Source organism: Diadema antillarum, unplaced genomic scaffold (assembly GCF_040938485.1).
Source record: "Diadema antillarum isolate AM-2024a unplaced genomic scaffold, OU_Dant_1.0 scf00000132, whole genome shotgun sequence".
In the NCBI taxonomy this organism is placed as follows: Eukaryota; Metazoa; Echinodermata; class Echinoidea; order Diadematoida; family Diadematidae; genus Diadema; species Diadema antillarum.
Genome location: NW_027271021.1, coordinates 2,030,324 through 2,046,475, shown reverse-complemented (window position 1 = coordinate 2,046,475; position 16,152 = coordinate 2,030,324). Strand labels below are relative to the sequence as shown.

At 38.0% G+C, this 16,152-nt stretch overlaps 1 protein-coding gene across 1 annotated transcript; it reads right to left on the bottom strand.

Moving 5' to 3' along the window:
- Positions 1–4,019: 4,019 nt before the first annotated feature.
- On the bottom strand, positions 4,020–10,832 carry LOC139720747 (leucine-rich repeat-containing protein 14B-like). Its single transcript, XM_071632102.1, has 5 exons — positions 10,462–10,832; positions 9,215–9,333; positions 7,431–7,550; positions 6,226–6,404; positions 4,020–4,883 (listed from the first exon to the last, which is right to left on the bottom strand). Exons 1-5 carry the CDS (start codon positions 10,767–10,769, stop codon positions 4,020–4,022), a joined length of 1,590 nt encoding a protein of 529 aa, XP_071488203.1. The 5' UTR covers positions 10,770–10,832.
- Between the last annotated feature and the right edge of the window lie 5,320 nt (positions 10,833–16,152).

The window sequence follows — 16,152 nt, the reverse complement described above, 5'->3', positions numbered from 1 at the left end:
TATTGTTTCATGAGAAAGCACCGATATGTATTATTGTACACTGTAGCACAGTTTTGTCTTTCAAAATTGAATTGATAGAACTTTTCATTGTATTCAGTCTGTGATATACATTGATGTATGTGAAATTGTACTATAATAGGTAGAGACCTGTGTGCTCTTTTGATAAATGTTTTGATAGCATTGATTTTGGGTTAGTAAAAAGTGTTATACAGAGTAAATAGTGTGTGGGTGAAGTGTTTTGATAGCAAAGAATTTGCAGATCTATGTTTGTGATTGGGTTGGAAGAAGCAAAATTTGTAAATGCTTGCCTTGTCTGTGTGAAATGAGTTGTAGAGTTTTAAAAGCACATTGATTCTATACATATGTCGTAGGAGTGCAAACATGTGTCCTGTTTGCCCTGTACATAGAAGTAATGTAATCACATTCTTATGACATGTAACATTATTTGTCAATATTGTGGTACTGTACACAGAAGAGTTTAGCATGTGTCAGTGGGTAGTGTATTTTGAAATTCTCGCACATTTCGCGCAACCAGAAACTAGAGCAAAAATAAAAGCACACAAATATTTTTGCATGTCGTATGTTCCAGTACTTGATGTCTTGTTTCTGTGGAATTAAAAACACACGAAACTCATCTTACAGCACAAAAATAAGTTGCACGAAAATATCCACTTTTACAGTACAAGTGGGTACATCATGTGCTGTTATACTAGCAGTATTTTGTGCAATCTTGCAATCTTGAGAACATCTCGTAAAAAAGACAAAAATAAATCATCAACAGAAGATTTTCAGTTCAAACATCTCTATTTACTGTGATTCATTGATGGGAGTGTATGCAGTCGTGTAGCTGACTCTAGAGAAGTCAATGGCACAACATTTTGAGAAAAATTGCAAATTTTCTATACAGCTGTACTTTAGTGAATACTGGATGATATTCTTCCATGTTATGAGCAATCAAATACATACCCTGGAAGTACAGTACTTACGGTCACCACTAGAAGATTTTCCATGCTCTCAATTAACCAACATGCATACACAGCAGAAGAAATATGAAGTTACCTTGTTGCAAGATGGATTTTACTGTACCACTCGCCTTTCATGGCGCGGATAAAAACAGATTGTATAATTACGAATACAATTTACCTTGATGTTGATTAAGTTTAGTCTGTACATGAACTTAACATCTCAAGGGAAATGTTTTCACAATAGACTTAATAAATGGACTGGTAATGCTTGCCATTCATTCCTGGGTTCATCAACATTTTTGGTGATTGCACTGTTGTCTTTATTTTTCATCTTTGTGTTCATATTACCTTAAGTTGCAGTACAAATTCAGTACATTGTATAACAAAGTTCTACACCCTTCCCCTCAAGTGGTCATCTGTCCCACATGCAAGTTCCCAGTTGTTGTTGTTGTTGTTTGTTTTTTTTTTGGGGGGGGGGAAGAAGAACATGTATACATGTATTTTAGGAGCTCATCCTGAAAAATCACTGAAATAGAAGGTGTTTCAGTATTTTTCCCAAAATACATGTACATGTGTATTTTGAATTCGGGGGTAGTTTTCAAATCTTTCCTAAATAATCCCTGAAATAAGGGTTAGTTTCAAACGTGTGATGAGTTATAATATTCAAAGACAAGTGAAACTGAAAGTAGATAACTGTTAGCCAATTATAAACAGTTGAATCAGTAAAGGTAGTCATTCATAAGTTTTTGAATGGAAAATGTTATCACATTTTGTTTTGTTTTCTCATTTATATTATGGAACATTATGATATTACCAGTACGCATGATATGAATAATTAGCAAATTGTAAAACAAAACATTATTTGCATAACTTTGGTGGATGATTTAGAATACAATATCATACTGCATTGTTCAAAGGTGAAAGAAAGGACATGATTTTGACAATACCAAATTGTGCATATCTGAAGTCACACAGCATCTTGATACTGATCTTGATTTGGATATACATGTACATATTTTTTTTTTCTCTGTGTTGCATTGCATACAGTTTCCACATTATCCAGTCAGTATAAGTGTAAGATGGAACTCAGATGTTATTTTGTTGGCCAATCATAAAAAGGTGATCAAAACAGGTAATCATTCATAACTTCTGAAATGGAGAAAGTTATAACATTTTTGTTTTGTCTTTACTCATCACATGAAGTAATAGGGCACAATGCATAAAATTGCATCAGTTATGAAATGCATAATTATGCTATAATATTTAGATTAGTAGAGATTGTTTATAATTTTTTGGTCATTCAAGTTTGCTTGAAATGGATCATTCTATAAGATCTACAATAAAAAGTGTCAAAATATTACAACTGTCTACATAACATGTACTTAATCAGTGATATACATATTTATTAACAACTAATTTGCATCAGTATATCACATTATTCAAACCTGAAATAACATAATTTGGTAATGAACACCTTCTTACATATAACCTTGAACAGGGTTTTCTAGACTATAATGGACACTTAAATATAAAAAAGCACCCAATTTCAGGAAAAGATTGCAAATTCACATGAAAGAATAGTCTTACCTCTTAAAAGACATTAAAAGACATTCGGGGACGAATGTCTTTCAGGCAGGGAAGGTGACGGGAAGTGGGAATTGCAATCGACAAGTCACAGTGTAGGTGTTTAAATCAGTAGTACAAGGGTCTGCAAGATTAGAGTAGCCTCCCATAGAGCACGTTCAGTGCTGCGTGTACTGCAGAGAGTGTGTGTCTGGACTGGGAGGAGATTGAGGTCATGTGATGAGAGGAAAGTAGTAGTTTGACCTCTTGGCCCCAAAATGTGTGGATGACCACCTCACCCATAGATGAACATTACTTTCCCTGAGCCAGCCCATTCACACAATTCATGAGTTATGTAAAATATCATTCCTCAGGTAATAAGTAGTTCTTTGATGTTTCACATTTTGTTTTATACATTTATGCAAGAGGAGATTGATTATAGTACTAGTAAAAAAGGAGTTCCAAAATAATTAGAATTATGTTTGTAGTAATATAAAGTTAAATAACAATAAATGAGAAAAAGGTGGAATGATATAAAAAAGTAGGGGAAAGTGGTCAGGCACGCTTGCCACCTTTTTGGGGAAAATTATGAATGTGCAGAGACTGCAATGTTTGAGGCTGGCGGAAAAAGTGCATTTTGAGGTGGTCGCAGTCAGTGGACAAAAGACGATAATTTGTTGTCCATGAGACGAGTCTTGTCCAATTCTGAAGCTTATTGGACACGAGGACATTGCTGACCTTGGGTTTGGTTTTTTTTTTTTAGCTTGTTGTCCTGGTTATTTTTCGGTTCAGTTCGTGTTTTTTCCCAGTTTGTGACATTGCATCTGATGCAACTGGAACATTTGTTCTTGGTGAATTTAACTCTGTATTTTACCTTTGGTACAATAAAATAAAGTTCCCGAACTGAAACAAAAACAGATTCTGTGAAGGTTATTGGCCCTGCGAACACGGTGCTTTAAATACTGCACACACGAACGATCATATAAAATCAACAATCAACACAACGAGTATACAATAATATCAATTTGATTCATATCTAGAAAACATAATGAACTATGTGTATACCAGTACCAAATTTGGTTGCAATTGGACGGCCCACAGACAAGACCTGAGGGGGCCTTTTAGCCCCCGTTTACTCAGCCTCCAAAATACCCCAGTCTTTTTAGGGGTATGTAACAAGTTCTGCGATTTACTTGCACACTTGCTTCCCAAGAAACCAACAATATGCAAAAATTCCTTCAATCAGTCACTCACTCTAGACAGTTTCCCATAATACACCAAGTTTTTAACTATGAAATACAAAAAAGTAACAACATCCCTTCCACACAAAAAATGTACACATTTTCTCATAACATTTCAAATCAGGAGCATATTTCATATGTTGAAATACCTTGCCTTTTCCATTTACCATGCTGAGCTGATCAGCATGTATTTCAGTTGAATATAAGTCTTTGCTTGCTACCACCTTGAAGGCTATAACCTGAAATATCGTCATGAGATAGGGAAGTGGAATTCCTGGGCTCCCAGGAAGTCCTCCTCATAGATGATAACAGTCATGAACCTACTTCCCTCGTTTAGGTAGCTGGGATTGACTGCTGCCCTCTTGGTCCAGCAAGTGAGAGTGAACCACTCTATTGCCGTTGACTTTGAATGAGGCTGCAGCGCTTCTGACAACTCACGACCTTTCATCCCTTCCCACGTTTCACCTTTACTCTCCAGGGGGAACGACAGACGTAGGGCAGCCATTGATGCACATTTGACAAAAGACAGGACTATGTCGACCTGCTCTGCCACTGTCAGGTGGTTGCCTTGGAGCTCTAAAGATTTCAACCTCAAAAGTGATGGCCCCAATTTGACCAGGCCACAGAGGACATCAGTTTGTGTAGCACCCTGACAAACATTGGTCAGATCTAGCTCAACCAGAGAGCCAGAGGCCCTACAGAGCAACTGTTCAACAGAGCCCCAGTTGCGGCTAACAGCAAAATTTCCCCCCAACAAGAGATGTTGCAAGTGCTCGGAATGAGGAGAGCGGGCGAGGTAGTCAAGATCCTCCAAAGTCAGCATACAGTTACTGACGTCCAAGAGCATCAAGGGTTGCTGTATTCGGCTGATGATTTCTGGGAGACTTCGTGAGAGCCGGTTACCTGCAAGGCCGAGGCAGCGTAATGAAGGAAGCCCAAAGAGTAGTGTTCCAAGAGACTTGATGGCAGTGGCAGCATGGGGACTTCTGATATCAATTCTGTTGTACTTCAGGCATAGTCTAGTCAGCAGGCTGTAGTTCTGCACAGGGCGCAACACTCGCTCAAGATTTGAATTCCCTATGCCGTTGTAGTCCATAAGCAATGCAGTTGTGCCCTACAAGAAAGTTATAACATATCGGTCAACAAAATGAACCACATTCTGAAGCATGAATAAGTATTTTTCACCTATCTTTAAACAAAATTGTTTAGAACATATTTGTGTTTCATACAACAGAGTCTACACCAAGAAATATTGAAATTTATTTGAAGTAGACCAAGGAACTATTACTGAATGATACACTGTACCATGAACACCGAACAAGATTTTTCTCTCTTCTTCCTGCTCTTTAACAGCACATGATGCTTACTGCCAGGGTCTCATTGCTATCAATCAGCAGGAAACGTAACTGGAAGCTGAGCATATGCGTGGACCCCCACAGACCTAAACTACACAAAGCTTGTAAGAGAATGTATCACAAGACCCCAACCTTGAAAGTGACCACTTACAAGCTACATGGAGCCCAAGTATTTTCTTAATTGGATGCAAGGTAGGGATACTAAAGCAGTTCAGTGATAGAGCCAGTGATTTGACAACATACAACTCCACATTTGGGAGGTAGACTCACAAGACTACAACTATTTTGCCTGAAGGGTGCTCAAGACATCTTTCAGGAAAAGATGAACATCATCCCCTCAAGTTGCCTGACGACAGCATCATGTTCGAACAGGATAGTACAGGAACATGACAACAGAAATGCTAATTATTGACATAAAAAGTAGATAAAATATCCTTCAAAAAAACAGATTTTTAAAGAGAAAAATCAGATTTCATGAAATCTTGACACCACCACTAGCTCGTTGGCTCAGGTCCACTAAAATGTCAGAAAATAAAATGTTTTCCTGATAAGAACAGGCAAGTAAAACGTTGCTAATACATCAATATTGATGAGGAAACTATGTCATGGTGTCCTCATCAAGAGTCAACACAATGCGATTATTACACTTTCAACCTGTATGAACTACATAATAGACTTGAAACTTTTTTAGTGTAAAAGCAATATTGACTACCACACATGTCTACAAATCATGTAGAATTGAACAATAACCAAAAAAAAAAAAAAACACACAGAATAAAATCTAGTGTATTAACACAGAAATTAAAGTATAAAGTATCAGAGATGACTGTCACTCCGTACATGCCCACAGGAACAATTTTGCAAGGAGACTTTCAAAACTTCAAATTCTAATTTATTGCAGCCACACTACTCAAACATATTTTAAAAACTGCTTACAGCTGATTAGTTGCTGTCAATGACAATGACCACCCTCTTTCTTCTTTAGTCAGATTATAGCCAAATTATGATCACCTACTTATGACCCACAACCAAAGTTCATCATCCCAGCACAGCTTTGCATAAGAGCTGCAACAAGGGACTACTCCATCAAGTATCAAATACCTCTCTCTGGTCCAACTGGAGAACTTCTGTCAGCTTATCAGCAGAGGCATAGCGCACACAAAATTCTTTACTTCTGACAATGATTCTGGCCGCCAACAGTTCACGGTGCAACTGTAGGTGGCGCTCAATATCTGCTCCCTCGACACAAAGATTCATGGTGATCCTGAGGTCAGTGAAATCTTCAGAGAGAAAAAAAAATGTACATGTGGTGTTAGGACAATTGCCAATTTATTTACTTCATCACGTGTTACAACAACCTACATATATATTTTTTTTGTGCAAACACCATAAATTATGTTATAAAGGTAAATAATGCCACAATCACAACAATGGATGTATCAAGTAACATGATGGCCAGTAACATTTTATAGAAATAATACAGTTCATATGTGACCGTGCATCACAAAACGAACATAAAGTTGCACACACTGATTTTGTGTGAGGACTGAAAATAGGTGAAATGGGTCAACCTAGTACACACTCTTCACTGTCAACTCTAATAACTTTTGAAAGGATGATGCTACTGCTTTGAAAGTTGGCATTAAATATGGACAGAATGTGTTAATAAGGCATGTTCACTTTCACTTTAATCTGATAATTCCTTCATTGTTGTTACTCCCATGGTTTACATACTGTTTTTTGTCCCGTTCATCGCACAGCCAGCGTGGCTTAATAAAGATTAAGCGCTTGAATATACACTGTACTTAAGAACCTCTTTTCTCAGTTCACACTTTTCCCGAGTGTGTGCTTTCTTTCCAATATTGAGATAGGTTAGGAGAGTCCATTTGATTTGAGTTATACATCATTTTAAAGCTTAAAGTCTGCTCTTCCAGAATATGCTCTTAACTAAAATTTCATGTTTGGCGACTTTTTGTTTATTTTGCGATGCAGGGTCACATATTTGAAAAAGCGAATGATACTCAATCAATAGCTTTTATGTACTGGTATATCTGGTAGATATTGTAGTATCTTCAAAATTCCTCTGCATGCCTGTGCATATCTTTGTTGATGAATTGACATTACAATGTATGAAGTAAAATTTTTGGAACTTTGTTTATGCTGTTTCAATGATTCTTGCAGATCTATTGTAACCAGCATAAGTGGGAATCAATAATCCAGCGTTCAACCAAACCTCACAACAGCTTCTCTGAAGAAAAAAAGCAAACTCTTCATTGGAAAATTATCAAGGAGCAGATCCAACATACCCTTGCGTGTCTGCGACTGATGCATGTACACAGCCTTTTTCTGCTTCTTTCTAACTGGTGATGTTTCCCCAACTCGTCCTTTCAGAAGATTTCTTAAGAACTGCTCCCTTGATTCACTAGCTAATGGGCAAATGAGACAGTTAACACAAGAGTAATTGAAACAAGAAAAATTAAGGAAATGATATCTATGAACATAATATACACACTATATGTGTAGTGTGTGCGTGTGAGAGAGAGAGAGTGTATGTGTGTGTGTGTGTCACATACTTGTACAGTTGAACCTCTCATATCCGGACAAGTCGGGACCGGGGCTCATCCGGATAAGGGATTTGGCCGGATACGGGAGACTCAATGCTTTATACATGTACATATACATACACATGTACTGATGTAGCCCATGCAACGTTTTCATTGTTACATTTGGGGATGTTAGGGGATGTTAAAATGTCTGAAGGTAAGCAATTTGGAAGGAAATTTGATGTAATGTATGTTAATCATGTTGGAAGTAATATGTAATTCATGTGTGTTTGTGTAGGAGTTCTCAAGGAGTTGGGATTCCCCCTTTCCTCGAGTAATTATAAAAAAAAAAAATCACGGCGAGATTGCGTCCGTATAATAGAGAGATCCGGATAAAGGGAGGCCGGATAAGAGAGGTTCAACTGTACTTGTGAATGGAAGTAAGACATACAGCAGTTCTGAAATTTAATTTTTCCGTAACAACAATTAATTGCTGTACAATACACTAGAAATATTTCACAGGTTCAGGGGAAAGTTCTGTGTGACAGGAGACAAGCATGAATTTTCACGGGAGATTTTCATTGAGATTTCTTTATATTTGATATAATTAAAGTACATGATATGTGTTCATCAGAAATAAGTGCATGAAGTGGCTTCTTCCTGTGTGCTGTACTTGTATGTCATACTTTAACTATCAAAAAATAAGCCACTGCACTATATAATGTACAATAACGAAGAAAATCACTGAAGTTGTGACATAATTTCATCTACAGTATTGCTTCAATACTCATTCACGATCTTATTGGAAAAAACAACTGTATTTAAAAAAAAACATAAATATGATATTCTTAATCTTCTGTGCTAAAGTATCTCCTGTATGGTAAAGTAGATATGCAATACATTATGACTGAATCATCTCCCCCTTCTTTTTTTTTTTACTTCTTATCCCATCATACAATACCAGGTAAGTTGAGGTTTATGCAATGTACTGTACCATCCACAAAAACAAACACATTCTAGACTCACTAAAGTTTGTTGGAGTGAGTGGTATAAAAGCTGGCTAAGGCTGCAATTCTTTCCACTTTGTTTATTCCTACTCATAGAGTGTGTTTTTCAAAGTTTATGATTTATAGCAGTGGAGGATGAAGGGGGGGGGGCGAGGTGCACCGGGCATGCCCTTTTTTGTTAAAATAAAAGAAATAAAAGAAAAAATATGAATGCGGGCGCATGCACCCCTTTTATACAAATGCATTTTTTACTTTGTGCCCCCCCCCCCCTTCTGGAATTCCTGGATCCACCCCTGTTATGAGGTCTTCACACTCTACATAATCTTTCCCATGACCAATTACAGAAGAAAGAAAGTTCATTGACTTCACTCCCACTCAGTAATTGCTAGTGAAACTAGAATTTGTGTGTTGGTGGACTACGATGGAAACACTCTTTATAGTGCCATAATTTGTGCCAAAAAGTTGAGCTGACATTTAGGCAGATGTACCAAGATTAGAACATGATTAGCAATTGACTCAAATTACAGAGACTTCACTTACAAAGATTAAGATAAGATATGTCAACATCTTGAATTCTGTTCTCTCTGCTCCCAATTGCCATGGCAACAGTCACAGCGATCTGGTTGTGGCATTCTTCCAGACTCTTGGCCCTTGCCAACCTTGAAAAGAATATTTGAGAAAATAGTCAAAGCTTGAAAGAAGACAAAAAAAAATTGATTTCATTAGTTTTCTTGAATAATACATTTCATTACATTGCGGAGTATATGTGCAGGTACATGTATGTGCAGGCTAATGCAGGCAAAACTACTAAGTATATTTCTTGTACATGGTCTCACCATGAAGACTCATTATAGTACCTTGTTGTATTGCACTTTTGTAGACAACATGATGTACGATGGTATCCAAGTGATTTTGTTGACTGTGCACAAAATATTACCATTACTTGACCTAACCGCACCAGCGACCCCAACCCGTATATCTGTAGTTACAGCGCCCCACGCCACGATTATACTTGACCTAGCTCTGCTTCCAGGAACTGCCACAGACACACACACACCCTCACACACACACATACATGAACAAGAACAACACGGACAAATTCCCAACCTCGCACACACACACACACACACACACACACACAGTTGATATTTGTACATTTAATTGTGCATTGTCACATTTGATATTGTTATTGGAATTAAAACTTAGTATACTACAGAGACTCCAACTCTCCCGCTCTCGACGGGAGATCTTCCGCCGAAAGCCCATCTTTGTAAAATCTCACCCTCTCCCGCTTGAGATTTAATTTCTCCCGCTTGAAATTTAATATTTCTTACTTAGTGTCATCGTATGCAGAAAAATAAGCCTTAGATAGCACGAGATAACATCTAGAACCCTAGAGTTGGACCCCGGCAGCAAGAAACTTCGCGCTTGATCAAGTTGGAGTCTCCCGTTTGCTAGGGGTTTCAGGCGGGAGAATCTCCAGATGATCATTCATAAAAGATGTTAGGATGACAACTCTTGCTGGAATGACAACTTCCCACAGCTAACAGCCAATCAGGAAGCTGGATTCTTGTCGTTACCATGACAATTGTCATTCCAGCAAAGAGTTGTCATCAAATCAACTCTTTATGAAATGGGGCCCAGAAGATGCTTTGGGTTGGTGGCGAGTCTCTGATAGATACTTATAATTAATGCAATACCTAATAGTAATACAGCGTGAATAGTTAGAAAGATTTTTTGAAAATACATTCATATTAAGCATTTGAAAAAAGAAATATTTCTCGTACCAACTCCTATTTTGAAGACATTTTGAGTTGATCGATGTGTAAGGCCAAGAAGACACTATGGCCTTGGTGGCTACGCAGAGTCCCGTTGCTAAACTAGCTGAGAGCAGAGATGGGTAGAGTGTGTACGGAACAACCCTCAATGCCTCCAGTGTCAAGTTTAGATTGCTTGCTATTCGAATGCTGGCACTATCGAGGAGAGACACGGGCCCAGGGTGATGAGAGCCGAGACCGTCAAGGACCGCACTGACGCCGTGCAATGGACGGAGCTCCTTGCTGTGGTCTATGAAGAGGGAATTTGCCGCCATCATCTATTGATATCATAAACTTGAAGTCGCAGTCCGTAATCACGAGTCCCGGCGTGGTGTGCGAGCTCTCGGGCGCCGGGCCTAGGCTACGGCTTGGCTTCGTTAGCTTGCGCGGAGCTGCCGCCCCGATCCGAAGCGGGCTTACACATCAAGTCTCGCAGAACGACCGACCCCGACCTGGGCAGAAGAAAGGAAGCATGCCAACTTTTCTCCAAGAATTCCATTTCTATATCAGCTGTGACCAATACCGTCACTTTATGCGGCCTGGTCATTGAGAAGAAGTCATCTACCAATCATTGTTTTCACCGCAGCCATTGCCATTGCAAAACGCAGCAGCCAACGATGATCTTCCAGCCCATGACCATGAAAGCCAGCGCAGCAGACGCGGGATACATACACACATCAGGGAGTCCCTCCGCGATCCCACTGCACTGTGATGCATAGCGTACTCAGTACTCATGTGCGCGCGTGAGGCAACGCTATTTGGGGATCCCCCTCACAGTCGGAGAACACCCCCCCCCCCCCCCTCCTTCCCTGAAAACAAAACAAAACAAAACAATGAATGAAAACGCAGACGGGTGCACATGTTTTTTACTTTGAAGGGAATTTTACTTCTTTTTTTTTCAGTTGTGTTACATTTGACATGTTTGAAGTAACTAACTTTAGTGTGTATTCTGTCTGTCACTGACTGACAATTTGAGTAAAATCCTTGGTTTTGACTGGCTAAGATGCTCTGTCCAGGGAGGTCTCACCTCCCTGCTCTGTCATACTGACTGTTACTATACGGTGATTGTCGGAGACTGACAACTTGTCAGGGCTGACAACTTTGATGAAACGGTGCCCTGTTCCACTGTTTCTGCAAAAGAGGATGCTCGCATGGTTGTTAGTTTCCTCTGTATCATGTTTCTGCCCATCAAGAGGCGAGTCTCGAAATTGAGAGATATGTCATGAAATGGGCCTAACAAAGCTTAGGGACAATGTCCCAACATTTAGAATTGATATGATTTAGTTATTGTCTCTTTATGATAAAAAAGTATAATTCTTTGATGCATATAATCCTGTCTCTCATTTTAGTTCTTGACAGCATAAGATATCACGTAATGTGCCACGAGAAGTTTGCGGGCTTTAGATAAAAATTGAAGAGGAACCAGATTGAAATGTATCGGCCTAGGCCAGGAGGACTCCATGTCATTACTATTGTAATCTGATGAAAATGGCGTAATACATTAGACGCATTGATGTATCATGTCGCAAAAGAATCACATTAAAAGATTAGTAAAAAATAGTCCTTAAAAACATGATAAAAGAGAGAAATAGAAACAAAGTTGGAAATTTGTCCTCAAATGAAACTTCCGAAGACAATTAATCATAGTAGCTCTTCATGAGCAGGTGGGCCCACCGTCGGCAAGTACTGTGGTACTTCAGTACTTACAAGTTCTATCCAAATCGTTCGAGAATTTTACAGCATGTATCTTATCAAAACACACACGCACACACACAAATGGAACTGTCTTATTCTTGCCGTCAGTTTCACGTTTGTTGGGTATATGTTTGTGTGTCGTCTTTCAACTCCGTTGATCGTTGAAATTGCCCACTACTAAATCGGAAGTCCCCATTTTACTGTCCTGCAGTCCAGCCAGGGAGGTGGGAGGGAGAATTCTCACCTCTCTGCATGGTCACGCCGTCAATGCGTGAATTGAAAAAAAAAGTCGCCGTAATACCCCACAACCATGCAGATTCCAAGTTCGCTCGGAGAAGAAGACCTTTTAGAGCCATTTATAGTCTTTATAACAAAAGGTGCGCTTCTCTTTATGTTTTTGTCAAAGAACTCTATCGATTATGTATAACTCCAGTTCTTGTCAGTTCTCTGTCACCCTTATATACCTTATATAATATTCTTTCTTGGACTAATCTTCTCCTTGAGACAGTTGATTCTTTTTCTTTATCTATACTAGTTGCATCGTTTGTATCAAAATGTCATTAGTTTATTTGTTGGTGAACACACATAAGCAGATAAAAAGGGTCGAATTTAGAGCTGAATATATACATATAGCTTGTTCATGATTATAATAATGCATGTTTTTGTTTCCTTTGAACTATATCATAGACTGACACTCTTAATCGTTTGAATAACAGGCTATTTTGTTCATAAATTTATGATGAAAGAAGAGTAATCTCAAGTTTTAACTTAGCTTTCAGTGAAGACGTGATCCTTAGTTTAGTTGATTTATACTTTTATGGAATTATCCAGTGAAACAAATTCACCCTTGATATTTATGACTATTTCAAACATAAAGAGATTTCCTCACGTTTGGACTTTTATTAGCGTTTGTTATTTCAGCCCTTGCCTGAACGTAAATTTAGTTTTAAAAAATGTAGGCCTATAGATTTTTGCTATACGATGAAGTAAGTTTTTTGCCAAAATTATATGTAAACAATAATACAATAATGTGTAATGCAATAATAGTGATAATCATAATAGTACAATCAGTATGGTATATAATGATTTTAAATAATGATGATAATGAAATAGGTAACCTATAGATAAGATATTGTTTAAAAGTATACTGGCTTGATTGACTGAATTCAAAACAAAACAAAAATAAAGTTTTGCACGATTGACAAATGGATTTCAGAATACGAAAACAGAAATAGATATAACAGGGACCTATTTTATAGATGAGGCCTGCTGGATTACTTCTTCATGTACACAAATAATTCTTTTCTCGAGTTGCCTTTTTATCTTCGGGCATATAGAGATAATACTCTGAATCAAGGAAATTTGATGATTTAAATTATCCAAAGAATGATTGTTCTGTGGTTAATTCTCTATACAACGATATCAAGAACTTGGGTACAGATTTCTCTTTCATCCAAAACATGAACTACAAGCACCTCGTGTTATTATCCGTGATCTAAAACATTGAGCTAAGTTCAGGCCCGATATATAGGATTTTTATGGGGGTTCAAAATTGGAAATAGTGAACCTTTCTGAGGGAGTTAAGCAACCAAGCGGGATACTGTTTCACGCTGGGAGTGGTATTTTCAAACGTAAAAACAATAATTTTTTCACCGTTAATAGTTCGGTTTGAACACATGTATGAGCCATGAAGAAAGTCTCTAATCATCTTCGTGCCTATAATTTTATACTGAATTGTTCTTTGGGTTATACCTATATGCGTATCTATATATATACATTGTATAGGGAAAACGGCGCCCGGGGCACGAGAGAAAATGCGCCCCTAAATTTCTTAAAAAGTGTTCAACCCCAACTCCATCCCCGTATATATAGGGACTTTAAAAAAAAAGTCCATATGCTTTTTCAAGCACTTAAAAGGGGTCTTTTGAGGCTGATTTAAGTATAATAATTTTTAATTAATTTTGGCGAGCGAGCGCAGCAAGCGAGCCGAAAATGTTTGTATTTCAGCTTACAAAACATGGAATTCTTGTCATTTTTTGGTAATTAGATCTTACAATTCTAATCAAGACATAATGATGACCTTAAACGATTTATACCAACAAACTGCAGGACTTGACAAAATACTCTAAATTAGCCTACGAGCGAGTGAGCCGAAATTTGTATATTTCTGTGTATATAGGAAACATTGCACTTATTTCATAGTTCGTTGTACTTGTATATCATACAATGCTGGCACACATTGTGGTTTGCCCTGTTTGTTTTGACAGATCATGCGACAATTGAATCCAAAAGCTTGCCAAAAATTACAAATCAGTGTTAGCATTTTCTGAGCACGTTCGTATTTTATGGGTCTTTTGACGTGTGATTTCAATGTAATAAATTTTTGTATTTCAGCTTACAAAACAAGGAATTCTTGTCATTCTTTGGTTATTAAATCTTACAATTCTAATCAAGATATAGTGACGACCTTAAACGATTTATACCAACAACAGACCGATTAGGTTATAGGACTTGAAAAAAATACTCTAAATTAGTACGAGCGAGTGAGCCGAAATTTGCATATATGTAATTCTGTGTATAGGAAAAATTGCACTTATCTCATTAGTTCGTTGTACTTGCAAATCATACAATGCTGGCACACTGTTATATCGTCATACCGGTGCGGCTTGCCCTGTATATAAAATAACAGAATCATGCGACAATTGAATCCAAAAGCTTGCTAAAACTTACAAATCAGTGTGAGAATTTGTTCGTCGACATGTAGGGGTCTTTTGAGGGTGATTTCAATGTAATATTTGATAAATTTTGGCGAGCGAGCGCAGCGAGCGAGCCGAAAATTTTTATATTTCAGCTTACAAAACATGGAAGTCTTGTCATTTTTTGGTTATTAAATTTTACAATTCTAATCGAGATATAGTGACAGCCTTATAGATATCGATTTATACCAACAAACTGAGGACTTGTTGAATACTCTAAATTAGTATACGGTAGCAATAGGCCCCTATTTCTGTATTTTCTCATAGTTCGTTGTACTTGTAGGAACCTAAATCATACAATGCTATAGCACACTGTTATGGTGGCTTGCCCTGTACATAAAATAACAGATCATGCGACAATAATCCAAAAGCTTGCTAAGACCAAGGAGGTTCTCATACCTCCTTGCTAAAACTTACAAATCAGTGTGAGCATTTTCTGAACATGTTCGTATATAGGAAGTAAAGCAAGTTACCTTTGGGGGATTTGTACGGATTTTTTTTTGTTTTTGCTTTATTTTGGTTGTTGTTTTTGTTGTTTTATCTTTACAAAATCATTCTTCTGTCGTATTTGGAGCTTTGGGAAGAAGTTTTTTTTTTTTTCTCTCTCTCTCTCTCTCTTCTTTTTTTTTTTGGGGGGGGGGGGCGGGGGGCGGGGGGCGGGGGGGGGGGGGTCAAGCGGACCCTGCTACTCGCTAGCGGGGGGGGGGGTTCGTTCGAACCCCCTGAACCCCCCTCGAGTTACGGGCCTGAAGTTGCTCCGTCATCACCCACTGCATAAGGCTCGCCTAGTACATGTACCCTGTACCTCAGTTTTTATTTTGCTGAAACGAACAGATCCTTTTCTCATGGCTTATCAGTACTGTTTTGTTACGTAATTCTACACGCTAATTACCCTCGCGAATAGGCCAGACAATGAACGTCCCGCTTAAATTTTTCACGCTAATCAGTCGAGCGCCAGCTAGATCACAAAAAGTAAACAGTAATGCTATTCTTTAAACTAGACTCATTTTATCTTCTGATCGTAAAAATTACTTGTAATCCAGGAAAAGATATATCTAAAAGCTGACTCAAGATAAAATCGACTTTTCATTTTCTTTCTCGGATACGTATGTAAAATATCTTTGACAATTGATTGATTCTGTATAATTCATGATCATTTGACTCAATACATAGATCTGGAGGTTCTGAAATCAAGAACTAGCAAGGAAAT

What these genes read in the sequence shown, in the direction of transcription:
- LOC139720747 (XM_071632102.1), bottom strand. Translation starts at nt 10,769, where the DNA reads ATGATGGCGGCAAATTCCCTCTTCATAGACCACAGCAAGGAGCTCCGT. An exon ending in TGTCTTCAAAATAGGAGTTG is followed by an intron (nt 9,334 to 10,461) that starts GTACGAGAAATA and finishes ATTCTTTTCAAG; the next exon opens with GTTGGCAAGGGCCAAGAGTC. An exon ending in TCAGTCGCAGACACGCAAGG is followed by an intron (nt 6,405 to 7,430) that starts GTATGTTGGATC and finishes TTCTCTCTGAAG; the next exon opens with ATTTCACTGACCTCAGGATC.